The 23,808-nt window shown below is 40.3% G+C and overlaps 2 protein-coding genes across 3 annotated transcripts in view; one reads left to right on the top strand and one right to left on the bottom strand.

The window, feature by feature from the left end:
• atf4a (activating transcription factor 4a) overlaps positions 1–23,808 on the top strand; it is a 265,767-nt gene that overhangs the window by 139,380 nt on the left and 102,579 nt on the right. The gene's annotated exons all lie outside the window — the stretch shown is intronic.
• Positions 17,489–23,808, bottom strand: part of tmprss6 (transmembrane serine protease 6) — a 23,676-nt gene continuing 17,356 nt past the window's right edge. For both annotated transcript variants that reach the window (XM_079883063.1, XM_079883064.1), the window contains 3 exons: positions 22,399–22,670; positions 20,448–20,584; positions 17,489–18,924 (listed from right to left, as the gene is read on the bottom strand). In XM_079883063.1, the coding sequence (XP_079739189.1) occupies positions 18,763–18,924; positions 20,448–20,584; positions 22,399–22,670 (571 nt within the window). In that variant the 3' untranslated portion in view covers positions 17,489–18,762. The remainder of the gene's footprint in view (positions 18,925–20,447; positions 20,585–22,398; positions 22,671–23,808) is intronic.

The raw sequence follows: 23,808 nt of genomic DNA, 5'->3' as shown, positions 1-23,808 counted from the left end.
AAACTGGCCATAGAGACTGGTATCCGTTCGGTTCGAACTGTGCAAAAACTCAAGTCTCTTTTCCTGTTCTGCCACTAAAAGTTGAAAGATCAGAGAATGTATTCCCCAAAATCAGTGTGTCTGTGGATGTAGGAGACTGGCAGGAGTTTGAAGGAAGTCTGCTCTCTTTTAGGACGCCTGAACTTGGACTTTCTAAGAAAGCTCTTTATTGTGTTTGTGTGAAATATCTCAATTTAAGAGTGTTAAAAGAACTTCCAGACTAAGTGGACTGAATTTGTTGAGTCTGGTACTTCCCCAAAAGGTAGTTGGAGGTCCTTATATAAGAAACCAATTGAAAAACGCAATGGAGATTTGCAGTGGCGTATTTCACATTGGATAATAGCAACAAATCAACATAAGGCACGTCTGAATCCTTTGCAGGAGGAAGAGTGTTGTTTCTGAGGAATTTCAGAAACTGTTTTTCATATTTTTACTGGTTGTTCAAGGCTAAAAGGCATGTTTGGTGTATTAGGAGAATTGAGTCATAGATTTGGTTTTCACTTTACAAATGGTCTTTTTGTTTTTGGACCAAAATATAGTGCCTCAAACAGGACACAAACAGTTTTGCTCAATTTCTTGTTTGGTAAGGCTAAGATGGCAATTTGGCTGACAAGGAAGAATAAAACACTTCTTAATGGAGGAATTGATCCTTTACATATGTTTAAAGCTTTGGTAAAAAGTAGGTTAATTTTGGAGTACAAGTTTTATGAATTTGTAAATGATACTGACTCTTTTTTTTTTCTTTGTGGGGTACTAAAGGTATTTTATGTCAACCAAGTGAAGAGAGAGGTTATGATATAATGTTATGAATTGAAAATAATTTTAATGTGAGCTAATAACCTATTTATTATGTAGGTAGGATTTTTTTTAATGCTTTTTGTGTAATATAATATATTGTTTTTTATAAGTGTCTGTAAATAAAAGAAGCTTAAAAGTCAAAGTCTCTCTCTCTCTCTCTCTCTCTCTCTCTGCCTCTCTCTCTCTTCTCTCCCTCTCTCTCTCTCTCTCTCTGCCTCTCTCCTCTCTCTCTCTTCTCTCCCTCTCTCTCTCTCTCTCTCTCTCTCTCTCTCTCTGCCTCTCTCCTCTCTCTCTCTTCTCTCCCTCTCTCTCTCTCTCTCTCTCTCTCTCTGCCTCTCTCCTCTCTCTCTCTCTCTGCCTCTCTCCCTCTCCTCTCTCTCTTCTCTCCCTCTCTCTCTCTCTCTCTCTCTCTGCCTCTCTCCTCTCTCTCTCTCTCTGCCTCTCTCTCTCTCTCTCTCTCAATTCAATTCAATTCAATTCAATTCAAATGAGCTTTATTGGCATGACTGTGTAAAATAGCACAATATTGCCAAAGCAATAGACATATACAAACATATACGTACATGTTGATACACAAAAGTGAACAATAATAATAATAATAAAAAAAAAAATACATTTCAATATTATGCATAAATATATCACAATGAAAAAAAAAAAAAAAAAAAAAAAGTCCAGAGAGCAGTTTAAGGGAAGAGGGTTCAGCCCTTGTCCCTCATATGATGGCAGGAAGACACATACTGCGCTGCCAGGAGAACACACTCTTCTTTCTCTCCCAGAATATAAGACAGTTTGTCTATGAGGCTCGCTTGTTGGAACTGGGGTAAAATCTGAGCTATTCGTGTGAAATAAGAGTCTCTGATGAGTTTATACTTGCTGCACTGGGTGAGGAAGTGTAGCTCGTCCTCTACGACTCCATCAGTGCAGTGTGAACACAGTCTGAGCTCTCTGGCTCTCCAGCTCGGCTTGTGCCGGCCCGTCTCCACACACAGACTGTGGTCACTAATGCGATACCTCGTCAGGAGCTTTCTCTGACCATAATTACTGATATCGGTCAGGTATGGGGCCAATTTATAATCAGACTTTATTTTGTGGAAGTATTTTAATTTATTTACTTGTGTGACCTTTATCTGCCAATCTTGTATGTATTCTTCTTTGGTTATGTTCCCTATTTCTTTTACTTTTGCGTGTCTGAACTGAATTGTTGGATTAAGTTGGTGTTTTTCCACTAAATGTGTCATGGGGTCGCTCTCGGGGTGTCCTGCCCTGTGTCTGAGAGCGCAGTGATGGTAACTCTCTGACTGCGCGTCTGATAGATGGAACCAGAACTTTGCGGCTCTCTTCTGGATCTCAGATAGGAGAGGGAATCTGCCTAATTCTGCCCGGCAACCCAGACTCGGAGCGTTTCTGTGAGTTCCTAGGATGTTCTTGCAGAACTCAAGGTGGAAAGTTTCAACAGGGGTTTTGTCCCAGGAATCGTAATTTAGTTTAAATTTGGGGCCCCAGATTTCACAGCCGTATAGGAGGATGGGTTTGATGATGCTGTTAAAGATTTTCAGCCACAGTTTAACGGGTGGGTTAAATTTGAACAGGGGTTTACTTATTCTATAATAAGCCCTACGTGCTTTATCAGTCAGATCTTTCATTGCCGTGTCAAACTTTCCAGAAGCTGAGATTGTCAGACCCAAATAATTATAACAGGTGACATGATTAAGAATGGTTCCCCCAAGTGTAAATATGTATTTGTTGTCAGTAAGGCGAGGTTTCTTCTGGAAGATCATGATTTTGGACTTGTCCATGTTTATGGGTAAGGCCCAGTCGCTGCTGAACTCCTCCAGAAGCGAGAGGCTTTGGTGCAGACCCTCTTCATGAGGAGACAGCAGCAGGAGATCGTCAGCGTACAGGAGGCTTTTGATCTCTCTGTCCTCGAGGGTCAGACCAGGACAAGAGGACTTCTCAAGTGTTGATGCCAATTCATTAATATAGAGATTAAATAGGGTCGGGCTGAGGCTGCAGCCTTGACGAACTCCTTTAGTTTGACTGAAATAATCAGTGCGTTTGTCGTTAATCTTGACGCCGCATTTGTTCCCATTGTAAATGTCCTTTATGATGTCATATGTCCTTCCCCCTATTCCACTTTGAATTAGTTTTAGGAAAAGTCCATTATGCCAAACCGAATCGAAGGCTTTTTTAAAGTCAATGAAGCAGCCGAATATTTTCCCTTGTTTTGTTTGTTGGACGTGTTTTTGTATGAGTGTGTGGAGTGTGTAGATGTGATCTGATGTTCTCTGTTTAGGCATAAAGCCAATCTGAGAGCTGTTGAGGATCTTGTGTTCTTGAATGAACTGGACTAGTCTGTCGTTGATGATGGAGCAGAAGAGTTTGCCCAGGTTGCTGCTCACTGTGATGCCCCTATAATTATTTGGGTCGTACTTCTCTCCTTGTTTATGAATTGGTGTAATCAAGTTTTCTTTCCAGATCTCAGGAAAGTGTCCTGATTTTAATAAAAGATTGAATAATTTTAGAATTGCCTCTTTCAATTTGGGGCTGCTGTGTTTCAGCCATAGACTGTAAAAAATATGGACAAAGCGTCTGTGACGTCACCCATAGACTTTCTGAAGAACGGGTTTGAAGCCGTTTATGGGGGGTATGGGCGGCGCCATCTTGAAAAATCTTGGGAAATCCTAACCCCGCCCACCTTCTAACGCAGCGCGCGTCACTCAGCTCGCTGTGCTACTCCGGGTATATTTCAGGCAACGAACTATTTTTTTACGGTCTATGGCAACGAAATATGTTATAAAACACCATACTAACTCTTTTCGTTTTCATTTAAAGAAATCTTAAACATTATAGCCACACAAATGTGGTTCAGGCAACGCATATTGATTATATTCAACTGCACATAACGTTTGCCTATTTATGAAAAACAAAACAAAATATTAAAGCTGCAAGCAGCGATGAAAGGGCCCTCGCACCCGTGCCATCAACACTCGGTGGCTTTAGGAAGGCAGAGCATGGTTGGGAAATGTACATTTAAGGAGGTATATATAGTAAGAGTATGTCAAAGTCAGTTACAAAATGTTTTGTATAATGGTGATAATAGCATGCTTCATGACTCAGCTAAGTGTTGCTAGCATGTTCAGTCTGTTTCTAGCATGCTTAGTACACAATAATTATGTGGTTAGTACTGCATTACTGTGTTAACCATGTCAGTTTCTGTTGCCAGTAGGTGGCGTTATGACTATAACTGAATATGAGCATGGATGTGTGTTCAGGACAGAACTCTTATCAAACATGTGAAGTTTGGTGCAAATTGGACATTGCCTTCTTGAGTAACAACAAAGTCATGTTTCATTGAATTAGCATTCTTTAGAACTTAGCTAAGCATTGTTAGCATGTTTTAACATGTTGCTAGAACGGCATCAACGTGTTAAACATGTCACTTCCTGTTGCCAGTTGGTGGCGCTATTACTATAACTGAACATTCTCATGTAGATGTGTTCAGGCCATGACTCTTATCAAAAGTGTGAAGTTTGGGGCAGATTGGACATTCCATGCCTGAGTTACAGCAAATTCCTATTTAATTGCAATAATAGCATGCTTTAGCACTTGGCTAAGAGTTTGCTAGCATGTTTTAGCATGTTTCTAGTATGTTGTTAGCATGTTTAACACTTGCTGGCACTTTTTTATATGTTATTAGGAGTCCACAACAGTGTTAAACATGTCACTTCCTGTTGCCAGCAGGTGGCGCTATGACTGTAACTGAATATAAGCATGGTCATGTGTTCAGGACAGAACGCTTATCAAAAGTGTGAAGTTTGGGGCAGATTGGACATTCCATGCCTGAGTTACAGCAAATTCATATTTAATTGCAGTAATATCATTCTTTAGCACTTAGCTAAGTGTTTGCTATTATGTTTTAGCATGTCTCTAGTATGTTGGTAGGATGTTTAGCACCTACTGGCATTTTTTTATATGTTATTAGGAGTCAAGAACAGTGTTAAACGTCACTTCCTGTTGCCAGCAGGTGGCGCTATGACTATAACTAAATATGAGCATGGACATGTGTTCAAGAGATAACTCTTATCAAACGTGTGACGTTTGGGGTAGATTGTACATTGCCTTCTTGAGTAACAACAAAGTCCTGTTTCATTGAATTAGCATGCTTTAGCACTTAGCTAAGTATTGCTAGCATGTTTTAATATGTTTCTAGCATGTTTAGAACTCAATGGCATTTTTAACATGTTGCTAGAACGGCATCAACGTGTTAAACATGTCACTTCCTGTTGCCAGTAGGTGGCGCTATTACTATAACTGAATTTGAGCATAGGCATGCGTTCAGGCCATGATTCTTATCAAACGTGAAGTTTGGGGCAGATTGGACGTTCCATGCCTGAGTTACAGCAAATTCCTATTTAATTGCAGTAATAGCATGCTTTATCACTTAGCTAAGTGTTTGCTAGCATGTTTCTAGTATGTTGCTAACCTGTTTAGCACTTGCTGGCTCTTTTATATATGTTATTAGGAGACCACAACAGTGTTAAACATGTCACTTCCTGTTGACAGCAGGTGGCGCTATTACTATAACTGAATATTCTCATGTAGATGTGTTCAGGCCATGACTCTTATCAAACGTGTGAAGTTTGGGGCAGATTGGACATTCCATGCCTGTGTTACAGCAAATTCCTATTTAATTGCAGCAATAGCATGCTTTAGCACTTAGCTAAGTGTTTGCTAGCATGTTTTAGCATGTTTCTAGTATGTTGTTAGCATGTTTAGCACTTGCTGGCACTTTTTTTATATGTTTTTATATGTCCACAACAGTGTTTAACATGTCACTTCCTGTTGCCAGCAGGTGGCACTATGACTGTAACTGAATATGAGCATGGTCATGTGTTCAGGACAGAACGTTTATTAAAAGTGTGAAGTTTGGCGCATATTGGACATTGCCTTCTTGAGTAACAACAACATCCTGTTTCATTGAATTAGCATGCTTTAGCACTTAGCTAAGTATTGCTAGCATGTTTTAACATGTTTCTAGCATGTTTAGACCTCAATGGCATTTTTAACATGTTGCTAGAATGGCATCAACGTGTTAAACATGACACTTCCTGTTGCCAGTAGGTGGCGCTATTACTATAACTGAATATTATCATGTAGATGTGTTCAGGACAGAACGCTTATCAAAAGTGTGAAGTTTGGGGCAGATTGGACATTCCATGCCTGAGTTACAGCAAATTCCTATTTAATTGCAATAATAGCATGCTTTAGCACTTAGCTAAGAGTTTGCTAGCATGTTTTAGCATGCTTCTAGTATGTTGTTAGCATGTTTCGCACTTGCTGGCACTTTTTTATATGTTATTAGGAGTCCATAACAGTGTTAAACATGTCACTTCCTGTTGCCAGCAGGTGGCGCTATGACTATAACTGAATATGAGCATGGCCATGTGTTCAGGACAGAACTCTTATCAAACGTGTGAAGTTTGGGGGAGATTGGACATTCCATGCCTGAGTTACAGCAACTTCCTGTTTCATGGCGAAACATCGAAATTTGTAAGGCCGCCGAGGACCCGCCCTTCGACGAAAACTCAAGATCTTCGCAATTTAACGTCGCAAAGGCCTTAAGATTACACTCACCAAATTTGAAGATGATCAGATTAAAACTGTAGGAGGAGTTCGTTAAAGTACGAGGCCTGAAAATGGCAAAAACTGCACAAAAATCTGAGAGGAAGTTCAAAATGGCTGACTTCCTGTTGTGTTTAGGGCTATGCTCCAAGAGACTTTTTTGTAGGTATTAGGTCATTACACGTATGTACCGAATTTCGTGCACGTACGTGGAACGTTGCAGGAGGCGCACTCCGTTGAACTTTTATAGGTGGCGCTATCGAGCCATTTTGCCCCGTCCAATTCTGAAACCTATATCAGATGTAAATTTTCGCCAGTTCTGACGCGTGTGCAAAGTTTCGTGAGTTTTCGCGCATGTTTAGGCCCTCAAAAATGCAATTCAATGCGGAGAAGAATAATAATAATAATAATAAACAGAGCAATTCCAAGAGGGTCCTCACACCATCGGTGCTCGGGCCCTAATAACACAAATCTGCCTCTTTTCATTTTAAATATAATATAAAAATATTAAACATTTTATGGTCCAGGCAATATGTGCATTTGTACTAAACAACAGATTTTGCAGTAAACAACATTACATATCATCTTCGTTGTATTAAAATGACAAAACTCAACCCAGTCTCTTTTTGTTAAATTTCAGTTTTATCAATATTAGCCATTATAAAAGTATAAGTAAAAGGTATAAGAAGCTATACAAATAAAGCAAACAATTCAATCAAACATACAAAGTCAGCGCGAGTTTAACCATACATAAAGTTAAATAGCTTATAAAGTTATGAAACTTCCCCTCAGCCAAAACGATTGCCCAGGGAAAAAAATATAGATTCACGAGACCAAAAATCGCCCATTAGATATACACAAGATGAATTATATCTCATGTTTAACCACTACAGAGACGCCAGAGTCCGCGGCATTGGCGGCAAACCTCAGAACGTCAAGCCGATGTAAGACCGTTCCAGGCGGGGTACATCGCGCCGAGCACCCGGTCATCGCTGGATCAACTGGATAAAATTTTCATAAATCTTTAAATAAACCACAGATTTGAGCTTTAAACAACTACATTCTCGCCTGAAAAACTCTTAAAACTACATTTCATGATACAGAAACAGTAGTATTATATGTCAACTGTATTAAAAAATGGCGCTTCTTATGAATTCTCTGTGGCGCTGCCTTGTCAGCTGTCAATCAAGCTGTCAATCAAAGTTAACCACGCCCTTATTGTCATACATTTTATATCTAAATACGATCTAAACTAACGAGTTAGAAAAAAATTCACTACCCTCGCCGTTGTCAGGCACTCGAAAGCTATCGAAAAATACAATAAAAGTCCATGGGACCAACCTGTAAAGACATGAATTTATGCTGTGAAAACGGACATTTTAACATGGGGGCTATGGACATTTGCTCCCTTTTGGGACCTTCCCCTAGCGGATTTTCGATGTATTGCAGTTTTTCGCACTTCCGGGTAGGCTTCATTTTTCAGATCAGAATGTTGCCGCTTGGTTTCAGCATCTCATTAGATATTAAATCCACACCACAGGATTTTTTATTTTTTAGGGATTTGATCTTGTCTGTCAGTTCGTGTAATAATATGGGCTGGTCTAACTGGGTTAGCTGGTCTTTTACAGTGCGTTCCAGGGTGTATAGTTGGGAGGTCAGATGTTTTTGGGTGAGGGTTGGTTCGTTTTGTGAGTAGAGTTTTCCAAAATGTTCTGTCCAGATGTTTGGGTCATAGATGGGAATGTGTTTGGGTTCTTTTGATTTATCTAAATGATTCCATAATTCCCAAAAATAGTTCTGATCGACTGCCTCCTCAATCTTATTAAGCTTTGCTTTCATGTGATCAGCTTTTTTCTGTATTAGAAGTGACTTGTATGTTTTGAGGGTTTGCTGGTATTTGTCTCGTGTTTGTTGGTTTGCAGGGTCTCTGTGTTTTATATTTGATAATGATCGTAAATCTTTTCTTAATTTTTGGCATTCCTTATCAAACCAATCATCTTTAGCAATTTCTTTCTTACATCTATATTTTTTTCTTTTTCTCAGGGCTTTTCTGACCACTGTAGAAAATATTTCATTTAATTGATGAGTTGCTAAATTGATAGTTTTCTTCTCTTCGCTAAATGAAGTAGATAGGAATGAGTCTATCATGTTCTGAACACGAGTGCTGTGGAGCTGGGCTTCATATTGGGCAGGACTGTCTTTACTCCATATAAATCTGGCAGGGAGGGGGTGCAGTTTAACCTTCTGATCTGAATAAGGCCGGAGATTCCCGGATCTGTTCAGGCTGAGGACTGACTCTCTCTCTGCCTCTCTCTCTCTCTCTCACTTCCGGTGTGTCTGAGTGCGAGTTGACGGAGTGTGTGAGCGTGGCTGGAGGGCTTGTTTTGAGTGAAGCTGTTTTCTATTTTTTTCTCCTTGCTGTTTTTCTGGTCTTTTCCATTTAGTATTTTTGGTTCTTTGATAGGCCGTGTGCTATCCACTTTATCGGGGAAGCATGTCGGCCCCACGCGTGCAGGTTTTGAGTTCACTCACGCGGCGTAATGCGGTTAAAGTTGCCGCCGCGGTGAGTGTGGAGGAATGTTGTCTGGCCATTGGTGAGGTTGTGGGGGATGAGAGTGTGCTATCCGCCTCCAGAATGAATAGTGCCATTGTGGTGTTTCTTAATAAGATAAAGTCAATGAAGTAGTCGAACACGGAATAGTCATTGGTGGTGATTTTGTCTCTGTTCTTCCTCTTTCATTGCCAGCTAAGAGAGTCACTTTGTCGAATGTTCCACCATTCGTAAGCGATGAAATTTTGACACAAGCTTTATCCCGATATGGAAAATTGGTATCTCCGATTAAAAAGATCCCAATCAATAGCGGATCACCTCTGTTGAAACACATTGTTTCGTTCAGGCGATTCGCGTATATGATTATTCAGGATGATGTCGAGCTAGACATGACGCTAAATTTTCGTGGTAAATCTGGACATTTAATTCGCAATTGTCCTGACAAAGTTTCAGAAAGGGAAGCAATTAGTGAATGAGAGTACTGGGGGGGGGGGGGGTGCGTTTGGTGTTGCCGACATAGTCGAGGAGGTATTGCCGGGGCCGAGCTCGGCTGTGGCGGTGGCGGTTACGAGTGTTCCCGGTGAGAGTGTTGTTGCGTCGACTTCACTGCAGTGTGAACACTCGGGCACGATACGCACCAAAACACTTTCAGAGGCTAGTGTCAAAGATTTACAGAGCATGGCACAGTTTTCTGAGGATAAAGGAGATGAGCAAAATGAAAGTGCTTTAGAGAATAGTTCAGTGATATTGCAAGAAGCTTGTGCATTGTGTGGAGGAAGAGCATTTTTTAAAAATGCCTCATAAAAGGAAGATGATTAAAAAAATGTTTGATGCCAAAATAAGTAAAACGAGTGAAGTGCAAGACGATATGGATCAGGATACAGAAAGTGATGGTGGGTCTTCTGACTCTAGTATGGCACTTTCTCAGGGGGAGTTCATTGGTCGGGATTATGGACTTGATGATATTAAGTTATTCCTTAGATCAACAAAAAATAAAAGAGCTGTAAGTGTGCAGGAATATTTTAATAATAGTTCACTGAAAAAGCAAGAAGCCTAATGGCAGAGAGTTGCTTTACAAACAAAGAATTAAGTCTATCGACTTAAGAAAATTGTGAGGAATCTCAATACTGCTTTAAACAATGATGTCTGTTCATTTTAAAAGTAGAATGGCGGATGTTTTTTGGCTATTTGGGTGTTTTTTCTTTTCTTTTTTCTTTTTTATGAGTGAAGTTCATGTAGCTACTTTGAATGTTAACGGTGCAAGAGATTCTAGAAAAAGAGCTACAATATATGAAGTAATTAAACAGAAAGATATTGATGTTGTTTTGTTACAAGAAACTCATAGCGACTTGAAAAATGCTGCTGACTGGGCGAGGGAGTTTGATGGCATCCCGGTGTGAAGCCATAACACTTCAATAAGTGGCGGAGTGGACATTTTATTCACAAAGAATTTTAGTCCTATTTCTTATGATGTTGATGAAATAGTAAAAGGTAGGCTTTTAAAAGTTAGAGCTGTTGTCGAAAGTTATGTGTTTATTTTTATTTGCGCATATGTTCCAACTGCACCAGTTGAAAGAATGTTTTTTTTAGACATACTGTGTTCAACTCTACAAAACTGTTGCCCTGAAGACTTTTTGTTCCTAGGTGGTGATTTCAGTTGTACTGAGCATAATCTAGATCGAAATCACACTGAGCCTCATTTGGCGTCGCGTAAACGTTTTATTCATATTATTAAAAAGTATGATTTATGTGATGTTTGGAGATCTTTAAATGGTAATGAGAGACAGTACACTTGGGTTCACACACGTGATAATGTTATGTCATTAGCTAGGCTGGACAGATTTTACAGTTTTAATCTTAGTATTTTCAATAAATGTTATATAACACCAGTAAGTTTTTCAGATCACATTATGGCGCACTGTAAGCTTATTTTAAGCTCAATAAAGCCAAAAAGCGCATACTGGCATTTTAATACTAATTTGTTAAATGATAATTTTTTTAAGGAATCATTTAAGTATTTCTGGGAAGCTCACAGAACAAAGAAGTCTTTTTTTTATTCATTGCAACAGTGGTGGGATGTTGGTAAGATAAAAATAAGGCAATTTACTCAACAGTATACTCACAACGTTACTAAGGAGTTGACTCGTTCTTTAGAGTTTTTGGAAAAAGAGAGATAATTGAATCTCAAAATTTGCCTCAATCTACTGGCGAGATTCATTATTTAGAAGCTCAGTTAGCTGATCTACTGGGGCATAAAGTACAGTACAGGGGGCTCTGGTCCGTTCACGCTTTCAAAGCATTGACCAGATGGATGCACCATCCCAATACTTTTTCAATCTGGAAAAAAAGAACGGGCAGAAACGGTTTATTCATGGATTGTGCTCCGAAGATGGAGTGTTATTGTCGGATCCTGCCGGTATTCGGGGAAGGGCAGTACAGTTTTATTGAAATCTGTATAGGAGTGAGCTCAAGTCAGAGTGTTGTGTGGACAACCTTTTCCTTCACAGCCTACCAAAGGTGTCAGAGGAGGGTAATAATGATCTTGAAGGAGTGCTGACCCTGGAAGAGCTCTATAAGGCCCTGCAGAGCATGGAGTCTGGGAGGGCACCAGGAGTGGATGGCCTCCCGGTTGACTTCTATAAGGCTTTTTGGTTGGAGTTGGGTGTAGATCTGCTGGAGGTACTGAAGGACAGCCTGTCGAAGGGCGGGTTGCCGTTGAGTTGCCGAAGAGCGGTGATCACTCTTCTTCCAAAAAAAGGGGACCTTACAGATATTAAGAACTGGTGCCCAGTCTCGCTTCTCTGCAGTGACTATAAAATACTTTCTAAGGCATTGGGTAACAGATTGGCTGGAGTGTTGGGTCAGGCTATCCATCCGGACCAGACGTACTGTGTCCCTGGTAGATCTACAGGTGCTGGTCATAAAATTAGAATATCATCAAAAAGTTGATTTATTTCAAGAATTCAACTTAACAGGTGAAACTAATATATTATATAGACTCGTTATATGCAAAGTGAGATATTTCAAGCCTTTATTTGTTATAATTTTGATGATTATGGTTTACAGCTTATGAAACCCACGAAATCAAATTCCCAGAAAATGAGAATATTACATGAAATCACACAGTAATTACACAGTGATACCATGGTCACTGAACCAGGTTTTGGTTATTTTGGCAGTGTGGGCCGGTGCAAATCCTGCTGGAGAATGAAGTCAGCATCTCCATAAAGCTTGTCTGCTGAAGGAAGCATGAAATGCTCTGGAAATGTCCTGGTGGACGGCTGCGTTGAGTGGACAGCACAGTGGACCAACACCAGCCGATGACATGGCTCCCCAAACCAACACAGACTGGAAACTTCACACTGGACTTCAAGCATCTTGGATTGTGTGCCTCTCCATTCTTCCTCCAGACTCTGGGACCTTGGTTTCCAAATGAGATGCAAACTTTGCTCTCATCAGAAAAGAGGACTTTGGTCCACTGTGCTTTATTAAATCCAGAGTCAACGCAGCCGTCTACCAGGACATTTCCAGAGCACTTCATGCTTCCTTCAGCAGACAAGCTTTATGGAGATGCTGACTTCATTCTCCAGCAGGATTTGCACCGGCCCACACTGCCAAAATAACCAAAACCTGGTTCAATGACCATGGTATTTCTTTAATTCGGGATATTTTTTACGTCTCTAAATTGCTAAATTTGGACTGTGGCTTGATATCTTTGGATCAGGAGAAGGCGTTTGACCAAGTAGAGCACTCATATTTGTGGAGTGCTTTAACAGCTTTTGGTTTTAGCAAGAACTTTATAGACATGATTAGGCTACTCTATTTAGGGCTGTACCAGAATATTCGAGTATTCGAATATTCGTTCGGTGGGTTGGTATTCGATTTTCAAATTTGACATTCGAATATTCGTTTTAATTTTTTAATTTTTTTTTCACACCTGGCATCCCCCTAGAAACGGTTCCCATTCGCGCTTGAATGGGGCTGTCATGCGTTTTCTCAGATCGGATAGCTCTCTCTGATTTATCAATATGAACAATGAACACATAAATGTGTTTTTGCAAAACGGATATGAATCCGAACTTCAAATCCCGCGCTATAGGCAGATGTAATGGAGTGCACGTCACTAGCAACAGATAAGCTGCATTTTACTGATCGTCAGCTAAAATTTCTAAATCAAAGACCGCAATAAGAGAGCGGCATCAGCCCTGGTAAGATCATTTCGGTTACTTTTAATGAAGTTGATTGTGTGTTAAAGCATCTGCGACCCACTTTCACTTTGATTTGCGATAGTTTGCACGTTGGCTTGATGAATAGATGCTGATCTGCGGTGACGCGTGCTGTAAGCGTCGTCATATCTGGCTATAACATGATATAGCCTAAAACGCTCTCACACGGTTATTTTTTTAGCATTTTTGGGCGAAATACAATACTCTTATTTTAGAGCGCAGAACAGCGGAGTTTGTATGGGCAGAAGTGCATGCCTGAGCTTGTAGGCTATAAGCTGTGTTGCTTTGACATTGTGGAAATAGAATAGAAACAATATATTAGCCTACCCTTTACTGTGTCAGTAATTACTGTGCTGCTGATTTCTGATTTGAGAGTAATTTGTTACTCAGAAAAATATTAGGCTGTGTTTTGTATCACTAGTGCAGTGTCCGTTCTCGGAGCCCTGCGCGTGAGGCGCGCGCGCGCTTCCCGCTCGCGCTGTTCTGTATTAAAAGTTTATTAATTCTGAACGTGTCACGTCTCGCGTGTCTATATTGCACCAAATGTGACACTGCACTCGTGAAGTCGATTGGATGAACGGTTCAAAATGCAAGATAAATAATCTAAATGCAAACAGACAGACACATAGAGAGTCCTGCCTTTATTAGAGAGAAGAATATGTTCAGCCCCCTCCCTCCGAAGCTTCGAATTTTCGATGTTAATTCCTATCGAAGCTTCGAAGCTCAAAAAATGGTATTCGGACCAGCCCTAACTCTATTGTGACGTTGAGAGTATGCTGAAAATAAATGGTGGCTTATGTGCTCCTTTTCAGGTTCTCAGGGGTATCAGACAAGGTTGCTCCTTGTCTGGAATGTTGTATTCCTTGGCTATTGAGCCATTGCTTCAACAGATAAGAGATCAATTAAGTGGTTTGTTTTTACCAGTTTGTAATAATAAAATTAGTTTGTCAGCCTATGCCGATGATATTGTGGTGATGATCAGCAGACAAAGTGATGTGCAGATTTTACTTAATTTAATTGAAGAATTTAGACTGTTGTCTTCTGCAAAGGTCAATTGGAAAAAAAGTGATGCTTTATTGTTTGGACAATGGACTGATGGTAAATCTTGCATTCCTGATGGGTTGTGTTGGGGGAATGGGGGTATAAAATATTTAGGAGTTTATCTAGGGGATGACAGTGTGTTACAAAAAAATTGGGAGGGGCTGATGGAAAAAGTTAAGGGGCGATTGGATAAGTGGAAATGGTTATTACTGAATATGTCCTATAGGGGGCGAACTCTCATTGTCAACAACTTAGTGGCATCTTCATTTTGGCATAGATTGGCATGTGTAGACGCCTCACCACAGTTTTTAGCGGAAGTTCAAGCTGCTCTTGTGAACTTTTTTTGGGACAAACTACACTGGGTCCCACAGAGTGTATTATACCTCCCCAAAGATGAAGGTGGGCAAGGTTTGATTCATTTACAAAGTAGAATGGCTGCCTTTCGGTTACAGTTTTTAAAAAGATTACTTGATGGTTCTACAGGTTTCAGCTGGCGTGCTGCGAGCGGCACCATTTTGCACACTGTTGGGGGTGTCGGACTGGACAAATCCCTCTTTTTAATGGATCCAACCAAATTGGATTTCTCGGAACTGCCTGCTTTCTATCGAAACCTTTTCAAGGTTTGGAGTTTTTTTCGTGTTCACAAGACTGAGAACTCATATTCTCTCCACTGGCTTTGGCAGGAGCCACTGATACTTGGGGCCCGGTTGGACATTGCTTCTCACTGCTGTCTGCCGGGGTTCAGCACCATATTGCTGAAATCCAAGGTTTTTACTTTGGGACATTTGTTGACTTTAACTGGGCCTCAATTTGAGAATGTGGATGTTGTATCCAAACATTTAGGAATTAGATCTGTTCGTTTATTAACTCGTTTTTTTGTCAAACTTAAATCATGTTTTACAGTTGAAGAAGAACATTTGTTAAGAGACTTTTTTACAGGGGTTTGTACTCCTGATGTTGAGGATCCCTTTCCGTGTTTGATTATTCAACCCAATCTTGAAGAGGGTATAGGTTTTTTGCTGAAATCAGGTGAATCTTTGATTTTAGATTTCTTGTCAAGTGAAGGAAAAAAACTGTATAGAGCCTGTGTTTTGCTTTTTAATAAGAAAATGTTAGAAAAAAGAACCGATACACCATGTCGTTCTGTTTTTAAACTAAGAAATGATGTAAAACCTGAATGGAGATCATTATATAAGCCACCATTGTCTAAAAGGTTTGGTGATATACAATGGAGAATTCTCCATGGTGCCATTAATTCTTTTGTTTCGGTGATGAATCCAGAAGTTAATTCTGCTTGGCCTTTCTGTCTTCAAAGGGAGACTGTTTTCCATGCTTTTATGCATTGTTTTAGATTAGAACCTTTGTTTATGAGATTAAAAGAATTGTTTTGTAGGTTTGATGAAACTTTTTGTATTGAGACTTTCATTTTGGGTTTTAAGTAGGCTACTTTCAGAAAAAACGTTTCACTTGTCAATTGTTGAATTTCATTTTAGGGCAAGCAAAAATGGCTATTTATATCAGCAGGAAAAACAGAGTGGAACAAAAGTGTAGCGATGATGTGAACGTGTGTTTATTAACTTTGATAAAATCTAGAGTTTTGATTGATTTTCGGTTTTATAAAACTATGAGAGATCTTTCAACTTTTGAATTGATATGGTGCAGTCATGGTGCTTTGTGTGCAGTTTGTGAAGGTGATTAGTTTTTTTTTTTGCAATTTCATTAGGTATTAATATCCTCTGTGTATTAATATCTCTCTCTCTCTCTCTCTCTGCCTCTCTCTCTCTGTCTCTCTCTCTCTCTCTCTCTGTCTCTCTCTCTCTCTCTCTCTCTCTCTCTCTCTCTCTCTCTCTCTGGTTTATTTGTGTTTGCTGTAACGCAGAGCCAAACGATCTCTGACATCTGAAACTCAAGTTATATCTCAAACACACATTTATTTTCATATCTTCCTGGGGACTTTCCACTGACTTGTTATGCTGAGCCGGTGAACCTTTTCTAACCTCTGATCACACACACACACACACACACACATATATATAGATATGTGTTTCCAGCTTCAACAGAAAATGAGGAACTTGGATACCCCCAAAATGGAGGTGTTTTTTTCTTCTTATGACGAATTTGCAGCTCAAGAAAAGCACAACTCACCAACGCAGTTTCTGCTGGTAACCCTGCGTCAGATTCATCTCTAATATTTCTACCATGTTTAACTTCTATTGGTCTGTCGGGTGGGATCTTGCATCGGATACCAGTCCGTTGCATGACGCAAAGATTATGTCAAATCGAATTCTGTTTTGATGTATTTTGCAAAACATCACACAGCCGAAAGTGTTAATACCCCAACATGACTAATGTTTTAAAATCCCCCTGTATTTAATCGTTTTATCCCTTAAAATTCATCTTTGATCACCAAAATGACATTTTTAAAAGGTTTTCCTTGAAAAAAATTACTTCAGGTCGGTTCAATGAATATGCAAATAAGCCCCGCCTCCACTCACTCACTCAGCTCAGAGATCCACTGGTTGACGATCACACATTGATCTGATTGGTTACAAGGTAGTTTGTGACGTCAGAAACACCAGCGATTTCAAAGCGTGTTTTTGAGACTGTCTTTGGTTCACTGCAGTTTTAAGGAGGAAATACTCAGCAATGCTGTCGACTTATGAACTTACACATGCTTTGTCTTAAAGCATAATAACACCACATAGACATATAAACAACATCAAAAGCTGGATTTTCACCATGGGGAGACTTTAAAGTAGGAATGAAAGGTAAGTTGTGCTGGTCTTCTCTCCTCTATTGTGTCGTATATCTGAGCGAAACGCTTCTGGAACAAGAACAAATGTGGGCGGGGCTTGATTGTGTCTGCGGGGAATTGATTGGATGGTTGTGGTTTGCTATTGGCTAATCTCATGTGAGTGACAGGTTGAACAGAGAAGCTGCAAGAGTTGTTATTCTGATCCAAGATTATTAAAAAATAACAATGATGGGCACCCATGAATCGTTTACAATAAACACTGCAATATTCCATTGTCCATTTTGTTTTAATGGTGACTTTAACTGTGTGTGGCGCTATTAGAGTGTAATTCTGCTCCTGACCGCAGGGTGTCAGTGTTGAGCCACAGACAGTCACGGATCTCAGTCATTCTAATCTGGAATGCAATACATGAATAAACAATTTATATAGATCGAGATCTCACTGCATGATAAAACTTTAAAAATTCTGTACAAAGGCTTTATTTGTTCCAGCAAATATGAATTTGTGTTGCTTATACATTCATTTTAATCTTCCTTACAATTGGTCAGCAACATAAAGCACTGCTTTCCTACAAAAGAAACAAAACAGTTTTATCCGTTTACTCAGCATCGCGTTACAGGAAAGTAGACTCAAAAACTAAACCTGCCTCATTATTCCCCCTCATGACACCACAGGCGCTGTCAGATTCTTCTGAATTTCTCACTTTTGTTTCCACGATATAACGAAAGTCTGACCGGTTTGTTTCAACATGAATAATAATGATAACCGAAGCGCCAGTTGTGGAGGAGCTCTGCGAAAGTCTGATCGTTAGGGATGCGGCTAAACTGAATTTATAGCAGGTAATTCTAGCTGACAAGTCTACAATTATTGTCATGTTGTGGCTGATATTATTTTGTCTAAATAATTACAAATAAACAATAAATCCTTAAGCAGCTGATACTGAATGAGGCTGTTTAGTCCAGTTGAATAAAGTGAATGTTTATGAACAGGGTTTGAAATGAACTTTTTCACTCACCGGCCAATTTGGCTACTAAAGTTTTAAGTTACCGGCCATTTAGAACTTCTAGCCCCCCCCCCCCCCCCCCCCAAAAAATATATATATATTATAAAATTTGGATTTCATACATTCATTTCTAATTCAAACAAAATCCTGTCATCCAGCATCTCCTCCCTTTCTTTCATCCTCATGCTTTTCAACAAAAATATGTTTTAGGTGTACAGATCAATACAGTACAAAGAACATCAAAAAGAAATATATATATATGATGTTGTAAAATAACAATGTCTTTTCTGTTAACCAAATGCTTTTTAATCTTCGCTATTGTTTCAATGCAAGTGAACAAGCGTGCCGTTATTTGTTGTGTAGTGAGGTGTGTGTTCAAGTAAGCCAGATGTGAGCAGATTCTGAGCAATACACTGTATTTAATATATCATGACGACTATTGATGAGTAAATCTGCACAGATTTGTCTTACACGAACTTCCCCAGCAGAGTAAATATAATAAGTAACTCGCCACATTGGCTCGTGATTTGACAGCGTTACTCGCCACAGTTGATTCTCACCCGCATCTGACAGGTTAGGGGGTGTTAATTTCAAACCCAGTTTATGAACCTAAACTCAGCTCTGCACATCCACATGACTGACACCATCAAAGCACATTTCCCATGATGCTCAGAGCCCAGAGGCCGAGCGCTGGGATGTGGTGTATGGAGGTCTCAGAGGGTGCTTCTCAGGAGGAAATGAGGCGCTTGATCCATCCGGTGAGTTTGGTGATCCGAGTGTAAACCCCGTAATAATCTGGGCGTCCGCAGCCTCGTCCCCAGCTCACCACACCGGCCAGAAACCAGCGTCCCGACGGCTCCTGACACACCAGCGGCCCGCCAGAGTCGCCCTGACCACACACACACACACACACACATCACTTACGCATCTCTGGTGGAAGACTTTGTGCATAATTAATATTTTAATAGTAAAAATATATAGTCAAATATGTAATATTTCAATAGGTGCATCCTTGAAGGGGACATATCATGAAAATCTGACTTTTCCCGTGTTTAAAGCGTAACTCTCGCCAAAATGCAACCTAGGCTCTTTTTGTTAATCTACCCGAGGCAAACTTGCATTTAAAAGCATAATTAAAATGGAAACGCCACTTTTAAGTTTGACCGTATTTTTGTTTTAGGTTAAAATGCCTCTGAATTTTAGTATTGTTTCTCATATGAGGATCCTTTTTCAAATACAAGGTCAATATTGATTTTCACTAACGAGAAAACAACAAATTATCCGTGTATTTATATTGAACTGAGCTTTTTGAGCTTTCCATCTTTACTCTCCTCCCTGTTATGGAGATCGACTATTTTTGACTGTCAAAATGCCGGCGGACGGAACCATAGTGAGTTGTTCAAAATCTTTCTTTTTAGTAAACTGTGTACACAAACAATGTTCTCAGTGCTGGAGTTCATGTGTAGAGCCGCTGGTGACACTTCCAGCACAGTTTCATGTTGTGTCGAGCCGCATTAGTGTTTTAAAAATAGCGAGGATCTAAGAGGATCTTATTATAATATTACCAGCCCTTAATCTGCACGTTTACACACACCAGCCGACATTTGGTTCCACACGCGCCAACAGAGCCCAGTTCTAACGCACTGATGAAGATCCAGCAGAGCCTGAAACTGTTCTGTGGTTGAGCTCAGACTGAACACTATTGACCAGAACATGTCACCGCTGTCTTATAAAGACCTCAGGAACTGTGGACACTTGTGGAGAAGTTCAACATGATGATGAGATGATCAGTGTAACTCCACAGCAACTACAGAAATGTCTCCACTAACATTCAGAAGCTCTTCCTGAGTCTCTCCGTAAGGCTGCACTCGCTACTGGTTATTCTGGGATTCTGGATGAGGGAGATTGGCCTGTTCTGTTATTGCTGGAGTTTCTGAAGCTCGTGTAAAGACTCCGCCCTCTTCTGGATGGAGGCGGAGCTAAAGCTCATTTGCATTTAAAGGGACACACACAAAAAGTGCGTTTTTGCTCACACACAAAAAGGGGCAAATTTGACAAGATATAATAAATGATCTGGTATTTTGAGCTGAAATTTCACACACACATTCTGGAGACGCCAGAGATTTATATTACATCTTGTGAAAGGGGGCATAATATGTCACCTTTAAGATTAAGCCAATATTCTGGTTTGTAGAAATTTAAATAAGATACAGTAACTATATTCTTTATAAAAAAACAAAATTTACATGAATGTATAAGAGAAAGTTTGATTTTTTTATTACTTTAATCATGTTTTGCCTCTTTTTAAATGGCCCTGTGGTGTGAATTAAAAGTACAAATAATTCATGCCGTCTCCCAATTAATATTCTCATGCATCATCACGGTTATAGCAGTGTGATTATGGTGTGTCACCTGACAGGAGTCCTTCCCTCCACTGCGATATCCGGCACAAATCATTCTGGGAGTGATCATGTAACCATAGGAACGCACGCATGCATCTTCACTGACCAATCGCACGTCTACTTTCTGCAGGACGTCACTCACTGCACCTGATGGAGAGACAGACACAAGCTGTGGTGAAAATGAAGCTTTTAATGTTGTTTATGTGTCTATGCTGTGTTTTTAATATGCTTTAAGACAAACCATGTGTAAATTCATAAGTCGACAGCATTGCTGAGTATTTCCTCCTTAAAACTGCAGTGAACCAAAGACAGTCTCAAAAACACGCTTTGAAATCGCTGGTGTTTCCGACGTCACAAACTACTTTGTAACCAATCAGAATCAGATCAACGTGTGATCGTCAACCAGTGGATCTCTGAGCTGAGTGAGTGAGGGAGGCGGGGCTCATTTGCATATTCATAGAACAGCGCATACTAAATGAGGCAAGGGTGTACATTATATTCAAGCTATTTTAAGGCATGAAGATTTTTTTTTCAAGGATTTTTTTTTTAAATATGTCATTTTGGTGATCAAAAGATGAGTTTTAAGAGATAAAATGATTGACTACAGGGGGAGTTTAAATCTTTACTCGTGTTTGATTTCCAGTCTCTAACAACAGCATTATTCCCACTCTGCTGGTTATTCCTCTATTTAATAACATGCAGCAGGTGACTTTCTCTCACAGCATCATATGGTCAGTGAAACTAAACCAAATGTACAAAAATCAAGAAACACTTGATTCAGTTCCTCATATTTTAGTTTTGGTGGTTTAATGTTTCGTATGTCAAACTCATCAGGGGTGAAAAAGGTCGACAAAGAAGTGAAGGAAGAAATATCAGCTTTAAAATGTGATTTACAGATGAAAAAAAAGAGCCTAAACTCGCCTAAGATAGTATATTTTAAAAAAGCTCACGTTGTTTCAGGCCACATTCACAAGCTGTTATTGATGTCTTTCCGTGGTTAAACACTGATTGAGCAAATACATGAGACATGATTCATTTCAGTATGTTCTACTGTATCTTTCAATATTCCTTCTGATGTTCATGCATGTTTTTTCATGCTATAACTAGTTGTAAAGAGGAAGAAAAGCGTTATGCATAAAATCAAGCCCCGCCCCTGCAAGCTCACGCCCACATCTAAACATCCAATCAACAGCTGATGCTTAAAATCAAGCCCCGCCCCTGCAAGCTCACGCCCTAAACATCCAATCAACAGCTGATGCTTAAAATCAAGCCCCGCCCCTGCAAGCTCACGCCCACATCTAAACATCCAATCAACAGCTGACGCATACAATCAAGCCCCGCCCCTGCAAGCTCACCCCCTAAACATCCAATCAACAGCTGACGCATAAAATCAAGCCCTGCCCCTGCAAGCTCATGCCCACATCTAAACATCCAATCAACAGCTGATGCATAAAATCAAGCCCCGCCCCTGCAAGCTCACGCCCTAAACATCCAATCAACAGTTGATGCGTAAAATCAAGCCCTGCCCCTGCAAGCTCACGCCAACATCTAAACATCCAATCAACAGCTGATGCTTAAAATCAAGCCCCGCCCCTGCAAGCTCACGCCCACATCTAAACACCCAATAGACAGTTGACGCGTAAAATCAAGCCCCGCCCCTGCAAGCTCACGCCAACATCTAAACATCCAATCAACAGCTGATGCATAAAATCAAGCCCCGCCCCTGCAAGCTCACGGGCTAAACACCCAATAAACAGCTGATGCTTAAAATCAAGCCCCGCCTCTGCAAGCTCACGCCCACATCTAAACATCCAATCAACAGCTGATGCATAAAATCAAGTCCCGCCCCTGCAAGCTCTTCAGTTTTATGGCATCGCTGCAAACCTCCACTTCTGGAACCTGTATTAGTAAAAGTGTAGCGTGTGTATTGACTGGTTGAGATGTGTTTTGGGGCGTCGTACCTCCCTCCCGCAGCGCTCCCCATCCCGTGACCCAGCACAGCAGGTCGGCCTCCAGCTGGTGGGTTGCGGGCGGAAGGCAGACCGGATGAGCTAAAGTGCTCGACCACACGGGCCGGACCAGCCGAAGCAGCGCCACGTCATAGTCGTGAGTCTCGTCCTCGTAGTAGTGGTGCAGGTGAATGTGCGACACTCGCACCGCCTCCTCCGACTGACTGCTGCCGTCCAGCCGAAGCTTGCCCAGGTAGATGATCCACACAGACGGGGAGAAGAACCTGCACACACACAGCCAATGCATTCACCCGGACAGGATGAGCACCAGTGTAACTCATTACAGGTAACTTGAGTTAGGTAATCAGATTACTTTTTCAAGTAACTAGTAAAGTAATGCATTACTTTTACAATTTACATCAAACACAGACACACAGGGAATGCATTCACCCGGACCGGGGTGTGTTTCCCAAAAGCATCGTTAGCCAACTATGTTCGCAAGTTCTGTCGTTATCAGCAGTTCAACGAGTCTGTGTTTCCCGAAACCATCGTTCCAACGAACATTCGCAAACAGCATCACAGAGTTGTGTGTGTGAACGACAGATCTCGACCTGTGGTTAGAAGAGTGTATAGTTTGCATGACATGTGGACTCAATAAATCCTGATCTTGAGCAGAATAATCAAGCTGACATTCAGTACAACCTGTATCTGTTATTTAGAATACATTCAAATGTCATTTACGACTTTTAGTTTGTCGAGAGATTTTTATAGTGTTGTTTTTGAAGAGTGCGCATATATAGTCGTCAGATGCATGTCTGTAATCTATAGCAAAACATCTAGCGTTAATTCGATCTCAAACAGATTCATTAACAGTAGTTACAGAACTATGCATAAGTTTAGACACCCATGCTAAAGTTGACTAAAAAGAGGAATAAAAAATCATCTTTTGGAAATTGAACTTAATGCCTTAATTAAAAAAATGAGGAAAAATCCAACCTTTAAGGACACCAATTTTCTTTGTAAATGAATAATGTATCGTAAATAAATAAATGTTGTTCCTTAAAATACAGGGTGCATAAGTTTGGACACCCCTATGTTAAATTCCCATAGAGGCAGGCAGATTTTTATTTTTAAAGCCCAGTTACTTCATGGATCCAGGATACTATGCATCCTGATAAAGTTCATCATCACATAGCCTTCACCATACCTAGAGATTGGCATGGAGTACTTTCCATAAGATCATCTCTCAATGCAAATCAAACTAGCTATTAGGCTAACTGAAATAAAACCATGCCAATCTCTAGGTATGCTGAAGGCTATGTGATGATGTGGGGCTATTTTAATTCCAAAGGCCAAGGGAACTTTATCAGGATGCATAGTATCCTGGATCCATGAAGTAACTGGCCTTTAAAAATAAAAATC

Source organism: Squalius cephalus (genome assembly GCF_949319135.1).
Source record: "Squalius cephalus genome assembly, chromosome: 10".
In the NCBI taxonomy this organism is placed as follows: domain Eukaryota; kingdom Metazoa; phylum Chordata; class Actinopteri; order Cypriniformes; family Leuciscidae; genus Squalius; species Squalius cephalus.
The sequence above is the reverse complement of the archived record's forward strand: the minus strand, read 5'-3'. Positions and strand labels throughout refer to the sequence as shown.